The sequence below is a fragment of the Ptychodera flava genome, chromosome 14 (assembly GCF_041260155.1).
Source record: "Ptychodera flava strain L36383 chromosome 14, AS_Pfla_20210202, whole genome shotgun sequence".
Taxonomy (NCBI): domain Eukaryota; kingdom Metazoa; phylum Hemichordata; class Enteropneusta; family Ptychoderidae; genus Ptychodera; species Ptychodera flava.
In genome coordinates, this window is record NC_091941.1 from 27,707,683 (window position 1) to 27,730,754 (window position 23,072).

Here is a 23,072-nt window from a genome sequence, read left to right on the forward strand (position 1 = left end):
TGAAGAATTTTATTTGCAAAACGCTCAACCAGAAATGGAAAACTAAGCAGCTGTTGATTGCAATCACTTCATGTACAAGCTCTTAATCAGTAAGTTCATTGAGCCACTCCATACTAAATTTATAGCAAAATCAGCTGATCAGATAGCCAGATTCAATCAAAGCATATTATAATATAAATTATATCATACCAGTATATTGACAGCATAAATACAGTGATCTGATTAGTCAAGACATGAAAATAACCATGCTATATTTGCAATATAGTACAGTTGGCACATAAACATGCTCTTGGCAAGAGCAAAAATGCTTTTTTGATGTTAATGCAAGAATTTCAATATACAGTTATGATATAATGGCAATAAATCACACCACTTGGTTTTGACCAGTCCACTTATTATACCCATTCACTATCGCTCGTGTATGTATTATACCCATTCACTATCGCTCGTGTATGTATGTCTTTGACCAGTCAAAATTTAGTGCTATATTGTCGCTGTAAGTGATTTATTACTTATTATATCATACCAGTATATTGATGGTGCAAATACAGCGAACTGATTGGTCGAGACGCGAAAAGAACCGTGGTATATTGGCGATATACCACGGCTGGCATACGTGGCGAGTTCTCAGCTTGAGTAAAAATCCATTTTTGACGTTCCAAACCAGAATTTCAACATACTGTTATGATATCGCTCGTGTATATATGTCGTGAACTGGTCAAAATCTCGTGGTATACCATCGCTGGGTGTGCTTTATTGCTTATATAAATAACACATAACATTATTTTATCATTACACGGACAATATATCCAGTTTTAATCGTTTCAGTGAATTTTAATGTAAATTTTTAATTCTAGTATACATTCCCTTTGTGAAAGAAAATCACAGCACAACTTTAAAAAAAACTAAATTAAGAAATCTTGAAAATACATGAATGACATAGGCAGGAAACAAACAAAAACCAACACTGACGTTATCTTTCATATCATCAACAAGACAAAATGATCTGTATAGTAGAAACAATGGGTGTAGTCTTCTTCTTCTCTACTTTCCAACTTACTTCCTGCGGGCACTACTTCGATCTAAGCAAGAAATGAAAGAGTTTATTACCAGTATATCTGTTTACTCTTGTAAATGTTGACAATACTAGAAGCTACTACATGGAGATGAAGTTGGCCGTTTTTGAATGTGGAGATACATTACACCAAATTGCCCCAAAGTGAATACCTCTGTCTTCCATTTCATAAATCCTAAGTAAATGCTTTGTACTAATGACAAAAGGAGAGCAGCCATGACCCATGAAAAATACAGTAGGAGTACTGTGTGTTTGTTATTTTATCTTTTCACATATGGTAGACATTTGTGAGCAACAATACGGCAGCACTGTTTGCTAGTTATTTTATCAATTACAAACATATAAATGTAAAAAGATACACCATTTTGTCTTTGTTCTTAATATCAAATTTATATCACGATCCTTTCAGTTAAAAACTTTGATGGAAATAAAAACAATAACTTTACATTTGCTCTATACAGTAACATGCTCTTTACATTGCATATATGCCAATTACCACAAAATATTACACCACTGAAGTGTTAACCATCTAAATCTTTATTAAACATGATACACTTAAAATAAGAGTGTTTTGAAATTGTGCACATAAAAACAGACATGTCACGTCTTACAGAACAGCTCAGAAGGTAAGCATAAACGTCTAGGGTTTGCTATACATTGTTTGCAGGACATGTGAAGTTTCTTTGTTGCAAAATTTCAAACATAACATGCATTCTCCCTGTATAAATGTTGAATGACTATTATTGCAAGTTATCTACAGTGCACTTTGTGTTATCAGGCAGCACTTTTAGGCGCAGTTAGTTATCAGCATAGCAGTGCTTTTGCGTTAATGGTAAACAGCTAATCATGCCATCCCAAGTACCGGTAATGATGTTGGTATCACAGTACCAGTACCCACCTCATTACCTATCTAACTTAGATACCAGTGCTAAGACAGTGTAATGTAAAGGAAGAAAAATACAGAGTTAGGAACACAGAATAGAGGCAAAATTAGGATCTGTTGTTTCAGTGAAGGCAAATTCTTGATGTTAGTAGAAATTGAGCTTTGGTTGTGGTGATATCCCGTGTTAACTAGTACATGTAAGTACTTGCAACAACACAGGTTTGTTTTTCAGAGCCCTAAGAAAACATTATTTTAGGTAGAAACCCCGGTAGAAACATTCAGTTGTTAACAGACAGCTAAAAGATTATGCATTCCAAACTACATTATACATGCTAGTTTTACATTATACATGCTGTTGTGTGAAGATAAGAATGGACAGTGAAATTGATCTAAATGTTATTACACTTGTGTAATTGGTTTGTAAAGTTGTTTCAAAACTTGCCTTAGAAGTTGCACTGACTTGTTATAATTGCGGTGAAAATCAAAGAGCTTTTATGGACCCCTAATAAACACACACCATGGGATTAAACTTTGCGGTGCACTTCATGATACACAGAATCATATTACATTCATACCGCCGCCCTGAGTGTCACAGCCAAGTCAGTGTCTAGTTGTCATTAGACTCTTGTTGTCTTCGCACTGTACGAAGTTCTTTGTGCAAAAAAAATCATGATCCGCGGGAAAAGAGGTGTACATACGCCAGAAGCAGTACGTGAGAAAGTTCTCGAAATGTACGTGGATGGAAAGTCATTTCGACAGATATCCAGTAGTGACTGGCATTTGCAAGTCATCAGTGTAAGACATGCTGTGAAAGTCATCCTCAGAAATGAAGACGGGCACTATCCGTGTTTGGGAATAGTATGAGAACTCAACTTTGAACATATATTGATTGTCCTGGGGGACAGGGCTTGGCGAAAAACGAGGAGAGGGAAAGCTACTGAATATATACTCGGCCATGGCCACTACTGAAATACAAGTGTGTGTACGCTTGTAGGAAACATTTATCCCACACATAGACACTAATCAGTTCCTACCGGCGACAGGTTTTATTGCTTTACTTCAGCAATTACAGCTGAAGCCTGCTGTGAAACAACACTAACATCCGTCTGTTCTTTGCCTCAAGTTAATTACAAGTACTGATACTGCAGCAAGTTTTGGAACAACTTTACAAACCAATTACACAAGTGTGATAACATTTGGATCAATTTCACTGTCCATTCTTATCTTCACACGACCATAAACGCTGGACTGTAGTAATCTTCGGTTGAGGTAATTATTTTCATACAAAAATATTGAAGATTTATCAAAAATAATGATGCTGCTGCTTGTGACTTGAGATTGCAAAATATGGATATTGCAGTTTTGCTGCCATTCAAAGACTGAAATCATATAATCAGTCAATTTTTCAAAATTTAAACATAGCATTGTATCATGGAGAGGAATACAAGTTACTAAATTGGTAGATTGTAACATTGACTAAAATTTGATAAACTCTTGATTAATATTATAAATTCAAAGCTGTTATTTGACACAGCTGCAGCCAAATTCAGCAAAACATCAAAATGAACAAAATAATTATGTCTCAGAGTTTCCAATACTTCAATGACACCTGTATGAAGTGGACACCAACAGGCTGTTATCCATACTTGTGAGTGGACCAGGAAACGTTCATGTTTCTCAGAATGCAGAAATCAACAATTTGTTTTAATGTATCAGTTTGAGTGCAGACAAAAGGTTAGTTCTCAGGGAGCATTTAGAAACAAATTTACTGTAGTGCAGCTCTTACCTTTCAGCTCTTCTCTTGCCTTGTTCAAATTCTCGTTTGGTTTAGTGTGTTCAAACTTACGAGAGTCCAGATAATCCCTGAAAGCAGTTGGTGGCCTGGGTGATGTATGAGGCCTGCTACTCTGTCTGCTTTCTGTTAATGTTAGAAAATGCAATTCAGTTACAGTAACAGAAGAAACAACTTCATTGAAACTGACAGAACACTAAAGTAGCATATATATCCAAGTACTTTATAAGGCAAGTGGTTGTGGACACTCTGTAAGACTTAATGTGACTCAAAATCATGGCCGTACAGTTGGGCTTTCTTTTACCTGGATGACCAGGGAAGCAGCTGATATAGCATAGCAACATTTCACTTTTGGCATCATACTGACTTACCCATAGTTTTGTACAATGGTTGAAAAAGCCATGCGATGCTGACTGCATGCAACATTTGCTTCCTATCTAAGCAGTAGGTCATCACATTGACTCACCTACAGGTCGTCTGTTGGCAACTGTTTCCAGGAATGTTGCCAGCAACACAAGCTCCTGCTGAAGTTTGTCAGTTATGTCAGATACCCTTTGTTCCCGCTTGTCAGTTCTTTTCTGCAGCTCTGTGATGTCATCTAAAAATGATTTATCCCGCTCTGCAAATTCTTTCTCCATGTCTTTGTCTTCCTTCCAACCTTCTTCAAGTTTGCCTGACAGGTATACAAACAGTGTATTACAGTGATATCAATCGTTTTGAATGAAAACATTTTAATCCTCTTTCTACCAGGCTCATTAGACAAACCATAGAAATGAATACAACTTGGGAAAATGAGGATTTATTAATTTGTAACACAAAGTACGTAAGACATACATATTAATATACTTTCTGCAATTCATTGATTTGTTTATTGGAATGGTGAATTACAATCATCTGCATGACTGCAAGCATAGGGCACTCTCTCCTACAGCCTAATACAGGCCAGGCTACATTTGCTTCACATATAATCAATGGCAGAGAAACTAGTCTGCAAAATATTACATATAAAAGGAAGTAAAGCTTTCTTGAAATACATGTAAGTTGGTGATACTGTATATTTGCAAGGCTTTCTACATTTTGATGAAAGTTGAAAGGAAAATGCTACCATTGTTTTATTATGGGTACGATTCGATGGGACTTGCTGGATAGCTCTGATTGACTTTAATGACAGCAGGTTCAAGATAAAAGTGTGCATAACTGAAAGAACGATCAACTTTGTTCAGCAATCGAGACATTCTCCATTTTACTTGCAACTTACCTCTTTGTCTAGCCACTTCTTCCTGTAGTGCCTCCTTTAGTGTAGCATTTGTAAGGGTTTGCTGATCAAAGCTTGCTAATTCATCGTCCATTTTCTTCATTTCCTGGAACATCATTACAGAAAAATCATTACCGAAAAATGACACTGAAATAATTCTACGTGTTTACGAAAATCTTGAACTTTGCTGTGTTTACTGACATATAATTTAAAAAGAGACAGTAGCACTTTAATAATCCTTCAAGCACCAAGTCTTTGTTCCAGCCTTCATTGGGTACAACAATACCTCAACTGTGTGACTGTACCTGTTTTAAAGGAAATATGGGTGAAATGTTGACAACAGATGCATAGAGTAATATTATTCATGTATACACTGTATATTTACTTTCACATTTTATATGGACCCCATAGCAATAGAACTGCAAAACTGCCCTCCCTTTCTAAATATATATCATGCAACAGTCATAAAAGTATCCAAGTATAGGGTATGTGTTAGGTAGTAAAGAGAAGCAAACTGTTTAACATCAAGGACTTACCTGTCTGAATTTTTCGTTTTCTTCAATGACTGATTTTAACTTTCTACCAGCATGATAGATCTTTTCTTCCATTTCTCTTGTTTCCTTTGCCTGTTCTCTCATGGTCTGAAGTGTTTTGATTCTGTTCTCTTTGAGTTGTGCACGTAGCTGGAGCTAAGGCATTATGATACAGCTTTCAATGAGTACATGACTTGTACAATGGAAACACCAATATATTTAGTTAACATGTACATGAACATGCAACAGGAATGTAAATGAACTTAAAAAAACAAACAAACTTCACATCAATATGAACATGAAACAGCAATGTAAATAAACATGAAAAGGAAAAAGTCTTCTTATTTGCATATAACTACCAGTAATAATGGACATCATACTCTAGCATTCACTAATGTTCTTTCAAACTCTGGAGAAAGTAGGAATACTATACTGCAACATCAATCTGGATGCCGTTGAAGAAACACCATTACCTTTACAAGAAGGTAATGGCAAATACTAATAGTCTTTAAAACCCAGACTGGTATATGTACATAAAATAAAAAGTTAGTTAGTTAGTTAGCGAAACAATGCTGATTCGTGAATATTTATGTTGGTTGGACAAAAGATAGGTCATGTTAGAGAGGTTACACATGTGCCTTCTGGTGAACAAAAATTGTCCACTCTGGTATTAATACTCCGCTGGTATTTGTTTATGTTTACAAACATTCAAATGACAATATTTGTACAAATGTAACAGATAGTATAAGATCAACATGAAAAACAGGTACGAAACAGTTTTCTTTTTTCATTCAACAGCCAGTGTTTAGTTAGTGTCAGTTAGTACGTAAATACATAATTCCAACAGCAAACACATATACTGATAGTAGTTTGGATTAACCTTGATTGTTGGGGCACCGTGACTCTTCATGGTAAAAAGTGTGTTGTAGTCAGAAGCACGCATGCAAGCAGAGAAAGAAATGGAAAGGAGATGAAGTGATTAATGCAAGCATATAAGAAGTGGAATAAAATGACAGCAAAGTTGATTCAGGATGCCACCATGATAGGCATTGATATTCCTGTATGATGCCAGTTAACGTTTTTATGCAGCGTAGGCATAGATAGACTACTGCATTGAGTGAAGATTTAAGGCAGAACTGGCACTGCATATTTTTAAATATGCAGTCATGATGCTGACAGTGGTGTAACTGTGAAAAGAATGTCTATGGTTTGAGTCATTATTTGAGGCATGCTTTATATAGTATGAGAGGAAATGTTACCACAACTTGCAGCATAATAGTGGAAAAAGCGATTAGAAATTATGCAATCAAGTGGATGGAATACATTTATGCAACTGGTAAAGCCATCCGGGATGAAAAAGTGTTGGCTGACATTTCAGGAGAAACAGGCATATAAGCTATCATTAAAATATGTGGTGGTACATATGGAGATCAAATGAACCACAAAAGACAAACAATGTGGAGTTGTGCATGATACCATTGAAATGGGCAGTCAATTCACTATGGGTAACTCATAGCATTTGTGACTGTTATATGAGAGGAGTTTATGATGTATCAATCTAAAGTAGACTCAAACATAGGGATAGGCTTTCCCCAAAATCAAACATGGGTTTCTCAAACCACCCTCTAACAACATCCTTTTTAAGGCGATACCAAAGGATTCAAATTGCTAAGCACAATTGCTAAGGGTAATTTTCAAAATCAATCAAAATGCAAAGTTTTCATGGTTTTCTTTGCATAATAAAGATTTATAGAACTATACAATTCCAAAAGACGGATGTTTGTCGCACGATTGATCAGTGACATCACTCATTACAAATTTTCACAGCTCTATTTTAAAACGTTTCAGCTCCTACAAATTTGCACTAAATTTTCCAAAATTTCAGAATGTAACACATGAGATACCTGTTTAGAGCCCCTAGCATGGATTAGGTTATCTGTTCAGGTACAAACGATTTTTGAACAGGAAAATATCTACTGTGTCATTTTGTGAAATTTTGAAGGGTTTTATACGGTGATATCTGTCCGGAATTTTAGAAACGCATGCTTATCTATATTCCCACCTATGACTTCAATAATCCTACAAAAAATCAGCTAAATTGGTTTACAATTGAGAGAGTTGAAAGATTTTGAGCATTTTCAAAATACCAGGAGTCGAATATCCATAGAAAACAACGGAACGGTAAGATTTTGCACGTGCAAAAGTGCGCGTTTGGAACGTTGCCAGCGATAGCAACCAACGCGCGCTTTGAATCTTTCGGTATCGCCTTAAACTCTAACCTTTTATTACTGTATGCAGGTAAATCACAATGAAGAACTATTACAATATGTTGCAAATATTTTAAATGTGAACAAGTTCACTTATCATCAGTCTTGCTTTAAGCAAAGCAAAGTACTACAAAGAAAATGTGACACTGGTCAGAGAAATAGTAAAAGCAATCTCTTATACCTGTGGCTTAGAGATTCGATCGATATCTTGTTTCTTCCTTCTTGTCTCATCAGAGAGTCCGCCCCTTTTGTTTTTCAGCTCTGTTACAGATAAAAAGAGGGAGATTCAACTATACGCTGATGTACTCCATCATCACACACAAAGCAATATTGAATACTGAAAATACAGGCTATTTAAAATCTTGCTGAAACTTTTGAAATGATATACATGTGTCTTTAACATTCTCATTTCCCTATACATATTTCAGCGTAGACTATATACTACATGCACCATTTGGGTAAAAGGGCCTTAGTCAAGACAGATGCATCGTGAACTGTGGTCAAGAGGAAATAGCTTTTGCACCGTAATAGTTAGACCAACGAATTTGGGTATAGAATTGCATATTCCCACAGCACTTATATGCATGTCCTTTTGTTTGTACCACAAGCACATCATTGTTTTTGACCAGTGTCCATTGAAGACCTGTGAGCATAATTTTATACCTGATGAGAATTTCTGTGTTAAATTTTCCCTGCCTGTACTGTCAGTTGATGTAAAGTCAGCAAGTAGTTGTTACCCTCCTCATTGGAGCACACTTTTATTTATTCTATGGACAATGACACTCACTGACAATGTTTTTCTTCATGGAGTCAAATTCTGTAGTCTTTTCATCAAACTGTGTCTCAAACTGATTGTAATTTGGTGTTTTATCCTCTATGATCTGTTTTTTCTCTGCAAGCTCCTTCTCCATGTACGTAATGTCCTCCTGAAATTAGATAAATTTCACAAAGGTTAAATTTGTGCTACTGCACCATGACTTAGTCATATGCTGAAATGCAGTGGCATTGCTGAATATCAAAGTATCACAAAAATACATGAAAAATACACTGAGAAAGCAATTTCTGATAGATAAAATGAGAATGCTGGGATGGTGTATATAAGATCTGTAACAGTTTTCATGAACGTCATCAGGTATTCCATGTTGATATGAGTTACAGTGATGCCATTTACTCTTTATTATTTAGAAACATCTAAGCAGAGTTCCACTTACTTCTAGTCTTGTGACAACGCCTGTCAAACTTTTCTCCATGGCATGAAATTTGTTTGATGCCTCTTTCAGTTCCTTGTCTAGTTCTTTCAATCTAACGTCATCTGTCCGCAAATCCTTCGTCAGTTGTGCATTCTGCAACCAAAATGTTGGTGAAAAAGTCATGATGATAAAAAATTTTCAAACACAAGGAATTAAAACGGACAAAGTTAAAAAACTACATATACATGTATTCATAGTCAGGCTATGTACAATAGTATGTAACCTTCTCCACAGATAAATATGCATTTATCAATGAAGTTATTGGATTGGTATTCCCAAAAAGGCGAATTTAAAGTGTAAATTTTGGAGGAAATCTTCATGCCCATCTAGAAATATTCCAGCGAACATGACGTGATGAGTTACATTCATATCAAAACTATACAATTTGCCAATAACAACAACAACAATAAGTTTCTATGTAATCGCATACTCAGTCTGTCATAAGAGGGTTCAAAGTCAACAATATCGGTTGCTAAAATATAATCTATAAAGTATGCCAAGCCTTTGGAAGTAAATGAGAAGGGAAGACTTTTTGAATATGTGGTTTCATTCAAACATTGCTACTATAGTTATCTGGGATCATGAACTAACTTACTAACACACACACACACTCTCACACACACACACACTCTCTCTCTCTCTCTCTCTCTCTCTCTCTCATTTGAAATTTAGTGAACTAAAACTTGTGAATATAATATTTCTCTTATGATTTCAGTTGCAAAATATGACTAAGGAAAAAGTTGGCTGAAATTTGACAAAAATTTGAATGTAAAAAACTAGCAAAAATATTGGGTTGAAGCATGCAATGTGAATACTGGATTGCAAGTTGTATTCTGAGTAAGTCTATAATCCACAAAACTGAGATACTCCATGTTTATGTACAGTTGCTAGAATTTTACATGCAAGAGGTTGGAACAAAAGTTCATATGCAGAAGCTTACTGATGGGAAATATACTTCAACAAATTGTATCAGGAATAACACATAGCTGTTCACAGTTGTAAGTTTTTGCTTGTCATCCTTGTGAATCTTTATGACATGGATCAAGTTTGGAAACTTGTCGCATATCAGTAATGTTACATTGAGAATACATCAAATTTTACCTCAGCTGTAAGATCAGCATGTTTCTGTTTATCGTCTGCTAGTCTGGTGTTCATGTCTTTCATGTATCTTGCCAGGGCTGACCTAAAATCTTCCAGTTCTTTTAGAGCGGCATCTCTCTTCTCCTGCAATTCAAATCTTTCCTTGCGTTCTTTAGTGAGAGCCTCTCTATAATCTGTAATCTGTTTATTTAGCATAGCCAAGGAAGCTCTGTTATGGGAAAAAAGCATCTCTGATTAGAATTACAAAAAGAAAAGGCAAAGAATAGTCTAAATGATGGTCAGTTTAATCTGGCCATTGAGGAAAGTCATTTTGGCTTGAAGAATATGACTGAATTCCATTAACAATAAAGTTTTCTGTTTAATTTGGGGTTTCATATGACATGGATTAGAAAAGGCAAATGATAACACACTATGCTAGTTTGCACAGGAGAATGTAAACTCAAAAGCCAGTTCTCCAGTCAAACCATTGTTCCTGCTTCTGTGACACGGTCAATATGAATACAAGCAAAATAACTTTATGTACATGAGCTCAAGCCATATTAATGCAATATGTGCCTTGAAAGTGAAAGTCTTAAACTTATGCTCAACCTTGCTTCACAGAAACTTTCAAACTTTCACTTTCAAAATAAAGAATAAAAACCATGTGTCATCATGCAAATTTGGATGCCAGAAAAACGATTACGGTATCCCAAATTTACCAATATTTGAAATTAAAGATGGCTGCCAGCCCTGTATCAACAACTCTAAGAGCTAAAAATTAATTTTTTACTCAAAGAGCTCCAAAACAAGCCCTAATAAGTGTTAGATTAAGAAAACATTGTAAAAATTTGAGAGTCTGAATATCTGTCACAGAGGTGCATGCTATTTTTACTTGATTCATGCCAACAAAAGTGACATCATCTTCACTTACTCATGATTTTCCTCTAACAGATCAATCTGTTTCTCCATATCGTCATTTTCCTGTTTCATTCTTGCCATGTCTTCTGCCTTGGTGAGTAGCTCTTCCTTCATTCCTTGTAACCTACAAACAAGACAGTTTTTCCTATCTTTCCTCCCCTTCATCCCACACAGGTATACCCATGTCACCTTGTCTACTGTGATGTTATGTATTTATTTGCCACCATGTTTACCCTTGTCACATTCAAATGTTCTATTAATGGTTGAGTTAGTGGTCTTTTCATTACTGGTGTAGTGTCAGAAGTCCTTTTTAGGAGTCAAAAGCACCCAAACATTTATTTCAACACATCAGTGACATTACAAGTGAATGAAATGCAACTCATGTCCCTTTTAAAACCGCAACATCCTAAAACACCATTATATCCTTCACACCCTAAAAAAGCATTTTTGTATGATAATGGGTTTTCTAATCACCAAAGACAAAGCATTTAATAGCACTATTGGCAATATTATAGTATTTCCAGTATAGAAATTTTACTAATTATGGTATTACTAAAATTGTTGATCTCTCACTGTACTAGCTATTTTCACTTGTTAACAGAACGATGAAATTTGAAATAACATGCAGACATTTTCAAAGGAGCTCAAGTTTCCAATTGGTGAGGTACAACTTAGGTTAAAATTCACATTTATGATGGTTCTGAATCAAAGTTATTAATTTTTGAATGCAAGTATTAGGAACATTCTAAGAGCTAAAGGTTACGCAGTTGTTAGATGTATTGAAAGTAACAGCTACAACTATTACTATCTGCTAAGTTAGACTCTACATAATACGTATAGTTGTTAGAATTTAGTTTACTGATGGTAAGTATAATATATATGCTGAAAAAAACTAATTTGGCGTATTGGAAATATGTTTTGCCAAAATTTGGAAAAAATGAGAACAGTTAGTGGTTAAAACACCTTCTTGGTTACTTGCAACTGTAAAAGTAGTAAAAAAATAACAACAATGTAAGTCTTCTTCCAAGCAAGCTGTTGCTATTTATTACATGCTGCAACACAACAATGCCATAAACAGTATGCCCACGTGCACACAATGGAACACCACATGTGTTAGTGAACTTGAACAAAGAAGAATGGAGGACTTACATGTCGTTGAGTTCCTTGACCTTGGAGGCATCATAGCTACGTGCCTCCACTGACTCCCTAATTTCTGGAATGCACCACGACACGTGTCAGTCATCATGGCACAAAGCCAAAGACAAGAGATGGGCGAATGCACATAACGATGAGAACTCCGAAGAGAGTGAAACTCCGGGAAAGGCACAAGAACAAATAAATGGAACATCTGTATGTGGAGTCGCACCTCCATGTGGATGGTTTTCGGCAATTCATGCAGGGTGGCAGTGAAGCAGTTTGATGTGACATACAAGGACAACACACAGTGGATGGGGTGGTGGGTAAGTTGGATGGGTAAGTTCTGGTGGGTGATCGATGTTTACTTGGGGTGAATTTATTATTGGGGTGAATTCATTATTGGGGTGCATTCATTATTGGGGTGCATTCATTATTGGGGTAGAATTCAAACAATGGAGCAAGCATTGCCAACCATCCATAAGGGCATTGTGGTATGCATTAGGGGACTCGTCACATAGAGATGTATCAAACAACACATCCATCACCGTGCAAATGCAACAAAAAATAATCAAATGTGATGTTCAAATCTGTACATATCAATGACAAAGCTGATCACTGATTGTCAGAAATGTTATATTCACTTGAGAATGACTTCAGCACTTTGTTAAGGCCTAAACTTCACTCTGTAAGAATGATCTCATCAAATGGGTGAATTGGTATAAGTGAACAAATGGTACAAAGGTGTCCATTTCTGCATTGGTGGTTCAACGAGTGAAAAGTGTAGCAAATACGCAGTGTGCCTTTGCCAACAACAGAACATGTGTTGAATGATTTCTGTCTTCATTTTTTGAGAATAAGTCATATACAATGAAGACTTATTCAATATAGCATATATCACAGTCCCTCATCCACCGGTCTGGAAACGTGGCTGGTTTCTTTGTGACACTCCGTGATATGAACCAACACACGATTCACACCTTAAACAAAGGACACTGACAATGTTCAACTGGCCGCTATATCGATGTCGCTACCCCACGATCCTATGACAGCCGCAATGTGATCGTTCAAAAACATGACGTTTGTGGGTTGTTATTTTCAGAATATCACAAAACATTACAACTTGTTCACTTTAGAAACACTAAACAATTTATTTTTTCATTAAATGGGTAACGTTGCCCCTCTAGATAAAGCTTGAAAGGGACCACACATTATGGTTGCATTATGATCACGATCGAAAAACAAAATGGCCATGCACTGTTCGCAAGTGTCATGGACTATTGCCCGAAATCAAGAAGACAGGCAAAATCAGCTGAGTAGTTCATTACCAAACTTGTTATTGTGTTGACATGATAGCATTTTGTAAAAGGTATTTACTGTGCCTGAGCGCGAGCGTACGTATCGAGAGTTCGCCATATCACAGTCCCTCTAGTGGATAGAGGGACTGTGGCCATATTGACGCTACATGGGAAAATGCTAAAATCATCAAAAATCTACGTGCATTTCTGCAGTTGTCGTTCCTATTCTGCTCAGTAACAGACATAATTTCACAGAATATTACACAGAAAACATATTTAGATCATATTTGGAGGCACTGACTACTAGCATTGCAAGAGAAATGGACGACAAATTTTCCGGTGTGTTTCCAGCCGTGCCTGAGCGAGCGTACGTATCGAGAGTTCGCCATATTGACGCTGCATGGGAAAATGTGCGACCACACAACTAAAATCTACATGCATTTCTGCAGTTGTCTTTCCTATTCTGTTCAGTTAACAGACATGATTTCACAGAATATTACACAGAAAACATATTTAGATCATATTTGGAGACACTGACTACTAGCATTGCAAGAGAAAGGGGCCACAAATTTTCCGGTGTGATTCCAGCCGTTGCTTGTGCTACGTATGTCAACACACTCGCAGCGGTCAACCCCAGAAATTATCGCACACTATCATCATTTACGATGGGATAAGGATCACGAAAAACACACACCGGTTTCAGGATATGATAATTTCTGTCTTCGTGTCGTAGATAGACGCAGAGAACACTTAATAGAGCCAAAAACAGCGAAAATTCGAGAAAAGCGTACACACAATCGGGGACTGTGGCATGCAGGACAAACCCAAGCTACGCATTATCACGTGACTGGCCCTCGTATCGCGGTTCGGCTGTGCGGTCTAGGTGATTGACACCTTTTACAATAGGCGTTTCCAGACCGGTGGATAGAGGGACTGTGCATATATAGAAGTTATAAAACCAATGCAACTTTGTAAGTTTTCAAAGTTCAATCAGTCATACAAGGCAATAATATGACCCATGATAGAATTCTTGAAAAAAGCCAAAGACAAGATGACTGTGTACTGTTACATTGATAAAACACGCAATGATATTGAATTTACCTACTTTCACTAAAACATTTTCATCATATTGTCTGTTGCCTATACACACAATTTGTAATCATGTATATGAAGTACCTTGTATCAGATCGTATATTTACTCTCTTCCTAAAACATAACATCACTTTGATTCAAAGCAAATTGGTTGCATAAACATAATTCATAATTTATCCATTTTGATTTCCGTAATATAGAAGTGAAAATAAAGAAATCAAAAATCACTAGGTTACCTAGTCGTAGACTTTGTTGTTTCTCATACAAATAATCATAAGAGAAGGTGGCTTTCTCCATATCTGTTTTCAACTGCAAAAAAGAAGAAAGCCTGGTCACCGGGTGATGAGATAAAAAAATGCAAATCAAAGATACAAATCTCCATTCTGTAAAAGCTACTTTTGCAAATACACTAACAACACTAATTCACATTGAAATTGTTAAAATAAGCTGGATGCCAAAATTGCTGTTCCAAATGTGTATTTAGAAAGAATGCCAAGCTATTAACATTTTGCTAATGTCATATTAAATCACGTCCATATGAACTGGGTAAGCATTACTATTTGTTCTTAATCACTGCACAATTATTCATTTATTCATATGCCTGATTCAATTATGTTAATAATTTCTTTCAATATCCCTATGAGATGCAACTAATTTTATCAGATCAGATCATATCAAGGGAAAATGACTTTTGGGATATAGGTAATGGTTTAACCAAGACATCACACAGCTATTTCAAACTTTATCAACGAAATCAGTCTCTCAAAGCCAGCCAAATGGCAGCCAAATGGCAAACTGTTATCTATATCTTACATGCTCCATTCTCTTTGTTAGGATCTCCTTCTTACTGGCATATCCCTCTTCCAGTTTCTCTCTCTCCTGTCTTATTTCAATCCTGCAGACAAACAAAAAAACGGGACAAACTGAGTTGATTGACGTTAGATCATTTGTGGCCATCAGTTTAATACTATTAAAAGAGCTAATCACTGGATTTGGAGCAAGCTTCTAAAAGTCATTATTACCATAGCTATGTCGATTGTGACAATGAGTATGTACCAAACCTAACATAAAATAATGTAATTTGATGTACACAGATGTAGAAAAAAAGGTATACCTTCAAGTTCAATGAGGTACATTTGCTAAGATTAATCTAACAGTTCACGTGACTACATTTTGTTTGTGTCTCTGTGAGCATACCCAATGACAACTACACTGGGGACATTAATATTTTTACAGTTTAATAAATACAATTGATATTATTTCTATGTTTATGACTCTGCTTTTCAGTATACGAATACACAGAAACACTTTGTATGATAGCATTTTGGCGTAATTACCCTTTCTTCTTGAGCTCTTCATTCTCCTCATGTTCAATTTCAAGCTGCCTTGTAAGTTGCTTTTCTTGCTGTTCTAGCCTGTTACGTGATGTTTCAAACCTGCGAATACTCTGTAGCCACAAATAAAAATAATTTGAGTCCATGCCTCCAGCTTGGTGTCACTTGTACAGATGACATATTTGTCACTGTACTTTACCAACACAAAATAAAACTTTGGTCTTCAAAATTTTGACAGACTATATTTGCATTACAGGAATTTTAAGTTGTCTTCGAGATTTGTAAGTAAACAGATTGCATATCACATTATGCCAGCATTAGATGTTGCTAAAACATCTCTGAACTGACACCAAAACTTTATTTCACTGGCATATGATCAGTAACAACAATAACAAATTTAAAATATGCATTTTCAATTGAATAGTTATCTTGTTACCTTTCTGATGGTATGCAGCTTGGTTTCACTGTCTGTTACATCCTCTTTTATAGCATCTAGCTCTTTCTTCTTGTTGATGTTACTCTCTTTTTGTTTTTTGGTCTTCTTAGTGGTATCATGCTACAGTGGAAAAAAAACCACATTAAGTTCAAAACAGAGGATTCTGATTCAACAAACTAGTCAATACAGTCACAAATCTAAGAACTGAGTGATATCATTGTTTGTGGCATACAGCTGAGTTAACCTTTTCACCTTATATCCCTGTGTGTTAGGCTGCCAACTCTATTGAAAATGATGGGATGTACATAAGTCGGCTGTGAAACTGAGTACACAAGTAAATTAAAGGCTGTAAAACAGCAGTGAGCATAGCATAATAAAATGTTTTACATCTCTCTCATGGTCTTTGACATTGACACAAAGGAAAACTAATGACAGTTTTTCACTTTTGTCTGGACCCGGTCATGGTAATCATCGAAAAAAATCGATGAAGCTCGCTAGATTTAGAAAACACATTGGACAGTAGCATGTGAAAAGACATAACTCTGAGTCATGGACATGTATATGTATCTGAAATTGAAATCAAGCACGATGGTACTGACAATTGTTGTAAGTTTTGAATGATGACCTGTCATGAAAGCAAGCCTAGAATTTCAAATCTGTTCAACAGGATCAGCCCACTAATTGTGCTTATGTTAAATCAGAAGGTTGAATGAATAGACAGGGCACTGATGGTAAAGGATTAGAATACCACTATTGTCTCTCTGGAAATTATACTGAATTTTTGTTGAGGTGGATACAGGGCGAACATATAAATTTGTTGGACAAAGTTACATATTTACTTCACAAACTTTGATGTACCTGGAATAAACTATTTTCATCTATGCTGGAAAGCAATACTTACGACGGCTTGTTTAAGTCTCTTTTTTTCCTGCCTTGCATCAGCACGTTCTTGGATCATGTCTTCTTTCAGAATTACTATGCCTGTTTCAAGGTCAACTATCTGTAATTTGTACAAGCATACATTTAAGTAGATCTCAAGCAACATTTCAGCATTGCTATTTCAATAATTTACCAAATGAATGACTTGAAATTTAGTATTTTTTTTTAAGTATATTTGAAAAACTCTCTTTTTCATGAATAGCAATGATTGTCAACATTCTTCATATACCAAGTTCTCATTACTAGTAAATTTAAAGGTCTGGTGAAATGGTCCCGTTCTTGAGACTGAAAATCTTCCAGGGGGGCAATACTATTACACTCGCAACAGAATTGCAACCTATAAGTACGCGCAAGTGTTATTTTTTTTTTGATATTTCTATGCGCGGCTTTCATCGGGTCATTTTGCGACACCCAGGTCACGCCCTCAGCGGGAGTCAAGGTTGGCCGTCTGTGACGTCACAGGTGTTTTCATTTACATCGAATAGCGGTCCCACGCCGCATTATCTCTGCCCGGTATCCGCTAACAAAACACCGGTGCTCGCGCTGCCTATTCGCCACGTTCGTCAATGCGAATCGAAATCCGAAGTGGCGAAAAAAAAATGATCCTAATTTGACACAGTGGCGAAACTGATTTTTGTTTAAAAAATATGGCAAAATAAAGAGAAAACGTGGCTGTTTTTATTCTTTTGTTGACCTGCGCTTCTCTCTCGGCGATTCGCAAAACTGTATCTTCCGTATTGCGTTCTTTCGTCGTACGTATTTGCAATCGAGCCAAGTCTCGCGAGAGATTCGACGTTATTTAGTCTAGTCCACGTCCACAGCATGCATAAATAGCTCTCGCGAGAATTGAAACTTAGACGTACGCAATCGAGCCCTCGCGATAAATTTGACATCACTTTGTCTACTGTACTGCAGGCATAGGAACGCCCGCTCGCGAGAATTGAAACTTTTGGCTATAGGCCTACATAGCAGACATACGAATTTTAATCGAGGCCACAAGGTTCGATGTTGCAGTTGATTTGCATTGCGGTCTGGCTGTTCCGTCTTGTGCATTTTAATCCATGTTGCGGTCGATTTGCGTCGCGGTCCTCGTGGTCCGGTATTCCCTATTGTTCTTCATTTTAATGACCTCCATGCCCACAGTCCAGAGCTGCAGAGGGACTGTGCTCCATGATTTGTACTGGGTATTTGTATCGTGATCTCCACTTTCCGTGTTGTTGTTCGTTTTAATGGTAGTCGCAACGTTCAGTGTTGGTGTTCATGCAGTTGATTTGCATCGCAGTCCCAACTGTGTAGCGAGTCAGGCTCAGGGACCGTGGCTGATCATACGAACCAGAAGAGACAAGCACATATGGTTCAAACACTCAACATTTGACGGGAACTTGAAATGTTTACAGTTGAGCCGTTACGTTCTTGCCACTGTCACAGCCACCAAAAGAACAACGTCTTCCCATAGTGAAATTGAATGACGACACTGTCCTGATCATGTAAGCGGAAACCCTAGAAGTTACCCCCCGTGGGAGCTTACGGAGGTGTGAAATAGTTACTTCCCGTTATGAGATACGGCGTCGGGCAAACTTCGGAAAGCCGAAAAAAGTCGACTGGAGAGGCTTTGGATACACGCCCACATTGCATTTTTCCTTGCTATCTTTCATAATCACGCACACTAAAAGAAAAAAGAAATGAATGTGACTATTTTATAGACCATCAACTGTATTTCTGTGATTTTGCAACATGGGCATTTCACCAGACCTTTAATGTACACCTTCTTCACACATGATCTAGTTTCTGTTTGGTTAAAACATGGAGGCTCTCTACTACCACCATGGTTAAAACTTGTTCCATCTACTGTCTGTGGTTGGAAACTGTCGTTGAAAGAAACCCACTCACCTTCTGGTTGGTTTCCCTTAATCTGTCTCTTGTTTCATTCAAGGTGATTTGTTTGCTGAAATTTTAAACAAACATAAAATCACCACCATAGTCATAGAAAGAATTCAGTGAGTGAGAATGTGTCAGAGTCATGTAGGAATGGATTCAACTCAATCAAATATGCCGAATCATCTTCAAGCCCATGTCACGGATATAAAAAGTGAAGACTAAGTATTTGGGTGTTGATTTTGAAGAGTTACAAGTATCACTTACCTTGCTTTATCTGCCATCCTTTGATTGAGCTGTGATATGACTTCTTCATGTTGAGCACGTACCATGTCACGCTCAGGACTAGGAAAAAAAATACAGAAACCAACTCAGTCTTTCGCATCAGATTCACTAATTACATCATTACTGTACATCTCCCCTTACTATGACAGAATGAAGCAGAATATCCATGCATGTGAAAGAATGAAGCATTTAAAAACATGAGAGTATGGTCTAATGAGATTATACTTACTGAAGGATGGCATTTTGTTTTTCTAGACTTTTCAATCTCTTTTCCAAGTAGTCTATACTGTCATTCAGAGTTTGAAGTTGATCCTTGAGTTGTGCAGAAAAAAAAAACAAGAAGAATTTATTACTGTCAGTCATATTTACAATGTACATGAATCACAATTAATATGTAGGAGATTCATACCTTGCTAAGCTGCAGGACTGTTTACATCCTTTCCAATACTATAGGACAGCATATGTAACTGCTGAAAAAAAATTTCCTTCCCCCTCCAGTCATTTTTAGAAACTTTGTTCAAAATGTGGTAGAATTCAAAGCAGTAGGAAGAGCAGCTTATCACATCTAGCCATTTTTTAAAGTTTAGTACCTTAAAACAAACTATATTGAAAGTAATTTCCTCCTCCTATGTTACGTATCAGGGAAACATGTAAACTAGGTCACTGTACCGTACTTTTGTCTTCTTTCGTAACTGATTGTACCTGGTTTGTTTACAGTCTACATGTATGTCTGCGATTTATTATTGTCAAAACTCCATAACTTTATAAATGCTTACAATAAAACTTGAAATTGTGTTTCCTGATACAAAGTCATGCATGTGCGATGGTCTACTTGGGTAAAAGATACTCTGTCTGTCACTTGTAACAATTGTAAGACTATCTGTCCTTACAGTCACGTCAAGATTTACTTGTGATGTTGAATACAAATAGATCCCTCTGCTCACCTGTAGCTTTTTCAGTTCATCAGCATTGGACTGTCTTGCTGAAGCAACGGCATTTTGGATTTCTTTGTTTATTGCGTGAGGTGACATGAAAAGCTTGTGCCTCAGTATGCTGGAGTGGATGGTTTCTGTCTCAAGCAGTTCATGAGTTTTCACTCTTTCTTTATCCTGCATAAATTGATGAAGTGAAATTTTCAAAGCTGATAAGATCATTTTGAGTTGAATGTAATGCATGGTGACTATTGCGTCAATATTTTCCTTTGTGCAGCACCTTGCATTTCATTGTAGAATATGTTAATAACTGACCTCTGGCGGATTGGCAAAACCATGCACAACCACTGACAATCAGTGTGTCAAAGGTCATAAATCATAAAAATATACAGGAAAAGTGAATGTATACATGTGTGTGTAACAGGCACTTGTCTGTACAAATGTAATCCTGCCTCAGATGATTTCAGCAGCTTTTATCTCAGAACAGCACGTTAGTTTAATTAGTTTATTCAGGGTGAGTCTGTTGCCATTCTATGTGATAATACCGGGTATTATCTTCACAGCTCTGCTATGTGTTTTGCAAACTGAGTTTGTATGGCAGAAGGGCCCGAGCATGCATAAGGGCCCATACACCATATGACAGAGGTCAACAAAACCCATATTAGGGTTGTAAATGCCAAAAAGGAAAGAAGGAGCATTTGGGCTAATTTCGTCTTTCTTATCTTTTTGCCCCACACCCCAGTATGGCATATGTAAGAATTTGAGGTGAAATAGTTAACAGAATTTCTATTGCCATACTCACCAACTCTTTGACAGCTTCAGCAATCAGGTCAAGAATTTCAATATCTGGATCACTAAATCCATAATCACCGAAACTTACATCTTTCATGCGAAAACCTATGGGCAGAAGACATAATAGCATTGATCGCGATTTCAGGGTTGTTACTAAATATAGCTGCATGAGTGCGACTTTCGGACAACGCTGCCTAAAATTCGGACAAACATTGTTGCTGCATGCGCGGCTGTTGTTGCAGCTTGTAGTCTGAGCCATAAAATACCACGAACTAGCGTGACTCTTAGTAACCATTGTAACGCTAGCAGGTTTTATTTTTGTCGTTCATGCGGAAAATGCGACAAATATTTATTTATGCATATTAATGAGACAGAACAGTGACATCATTTGAGATAAGTGCTATTCGATATTCCTTTCCATATTTGCGTTGTTTTTTGGTACACCAGTCCACATACTAGACTTGGTGATTTTTCCAGGTCTTTGATAGATTCTGCAGTTGCTTTGTTTTACTTTCACTATTTTTGAACAGGTTGCAAATAGGAATACGGCTAATGTGTTTGTTGAAACTCTATTGAGCAGTCTCACCCACTTGCAGCAATATATTCAATTATTTAAGAAATTTGAAAACAATCTATTTTTCGACTGCCAAATGATTCAGCTAAATTATTTCACAATCTATTGTTCATTATTTACAATTCAACCGATTTAAAAAACAAATACAGAGACAAACAGTATTTTTATTTTAGAAGACAATATTGACTCACTTCTAGAAGATGTTAGCCCTCCTGTTCATGGTGCTCGCATGACAATGAAAAGGTATTGATAAAGTTGAACTTGTTCAAAGCAGTTCAATCCTCCCTTTAAAGTATTTGAATTACATGGAATTGGAAACTGTCAAATGTGATTAACAAGACTTATTGTATAGCTAGAAGTATGGGTAACGTTTGCTTTCGATAGATGAGAAAGAAGTGCGGCAAGCCACATGTTAATCTAGGCCCGGTGATAGATCTTCCGATACGATTACATTGGCAATACATTGCAGTGGGCTGCACATTTCAAACTTCATGGATGCCAGCCCTGCGTACAGGTCTGTGTGTTCCCGGCGTTATACGGCCTCCACCACAGCCCTGCGAGGGTCCATAGAGATAACTGGCGAGATTCAAAATGGCGATCTCCATGGGTAAACAACTTGTCGAGTACGTATATGTTTCAGAAAACGAGCGGTTTTGGACTTTAGGAGAAGTTAATCGCATCTTTTCTGGGGTCGGTTAGGAGGTAATGGTGGTCAGGGAAAGGATTTTGCCCGATAGAGCAGAATTTCGGCCAAAAAGAGTCTTTTCGTTGCGGTCCAGATCTGGACCGCATTGTCGCCAGTCATCTCCATGAACCGTTGCAGGGCTGTGGTGGAGGCCGTATAACGCCGGGAACACACAGACCTGTACGCAGGGCTACATGGATGCCAGTAGTGCGACCTCGCGATTACGTGCGTAACCTAGAGACGAATCTTGTCTGAAACGTGTATCTATCCTCTGTTATAACGAAGCAACGACCTACCAAGTTCACGCAAGTGCTCGACGGCACTATTTACACCCGGTGCCTCTGTGGTTGAAGTCATGGTAGTACCGTTTCACCCCATGGTTACCAATGAGCGTTCCCTGACACCGCTCCATGGGTCGCCATTGTTTTGAAAAGTCCTATTCCCTTTCCCAGTATGCATTGCTGTACAGGTCCCTCCAAGTAACCGTTTTTTAACTAATTTATTAATTACATTTATTGATTTTCGATTGGTTTACGTATTGGCACCACATGGTTGGTTTCTCACCAAAAATATCACTTTCGAAAAATCCTAAACTATAAAATATTACGCTCTTTTGATTTCAATATCGAACTGTATATATATC

General features: G+C 37.1%; 1 protein-coding gene across 4 annotated transcripts; it reads right to left on the bottom strand.

Moving 5' to 3' along the window:
• Nucleotides 1-808: 808 nt before the first annotated feature.
• On the bottom strand, nucleotides 809-22,882 carry LOC139149997 (coiled-coil domain-containing protein 175-like). 4 transcript variants are annotated; one of them, XM_070722135.1, is made up of 24 exons: nucleotides 22,726-22,882; nucleotides 21,181-21,275; nucleotides 20,391-20,555; nucleotides 19,676-19,758; nucleotides 19,429-19,506; nucleotides 19,177-19,231; nucleotides 17,249-17,347; nucleotides 16,348-16,467; nucleotides 15,915-16,024; nucleotides 15,391-15,472; nucleotides 14,814-14,886; nucleotides 12,203-12,266; nucleotides 11,067-11,177; nucleotides 10,157-10,364; nucleotides 9,017-9,148; nucleotides 8,593-8,731; nucleotides 7,987-8,066; nucleotides 6,419-6,442; nucleotides 5,542-5,694; nucleotides 5,009-5,111; nucleotides 4,217-4,423; nucleotides 3,745-3,876; nucleotides 1,974-2,003; nucleotides 809-1,082 (listed from the first exon to the last, which is right to left on the bottom strand). In XM_070722135.1, the coding sequence occupies exons 1-23, from the start codon at nucleotides 22,784-22,786 to the stop codon at nucleotides 1,978-1,980; spliced, it is 2,400 nt and encodes a 799-aa protein (XP_070578236.1). In that variant the 5' UTR covers nucleotides 22,787-22,882; the 3' UTR covers nucleotides 809-1,082; nucleotides 1,974-1,977. The 4 variants fall into 4 exon arrangements, with proteins under 4 accessions (XP_070578236.1, XP_070578238.1, XP_070578235.1 ...); XM_070722137.1 differs by lacking the exon at nucleotides 6,419-6,442; XM_070722134.1 differs by lacking the exon at nucleotides 1,974-2,003.
• Between the last annotated feature and the right edge of the window lie 190 nt (nucleotides 22,883-23,072).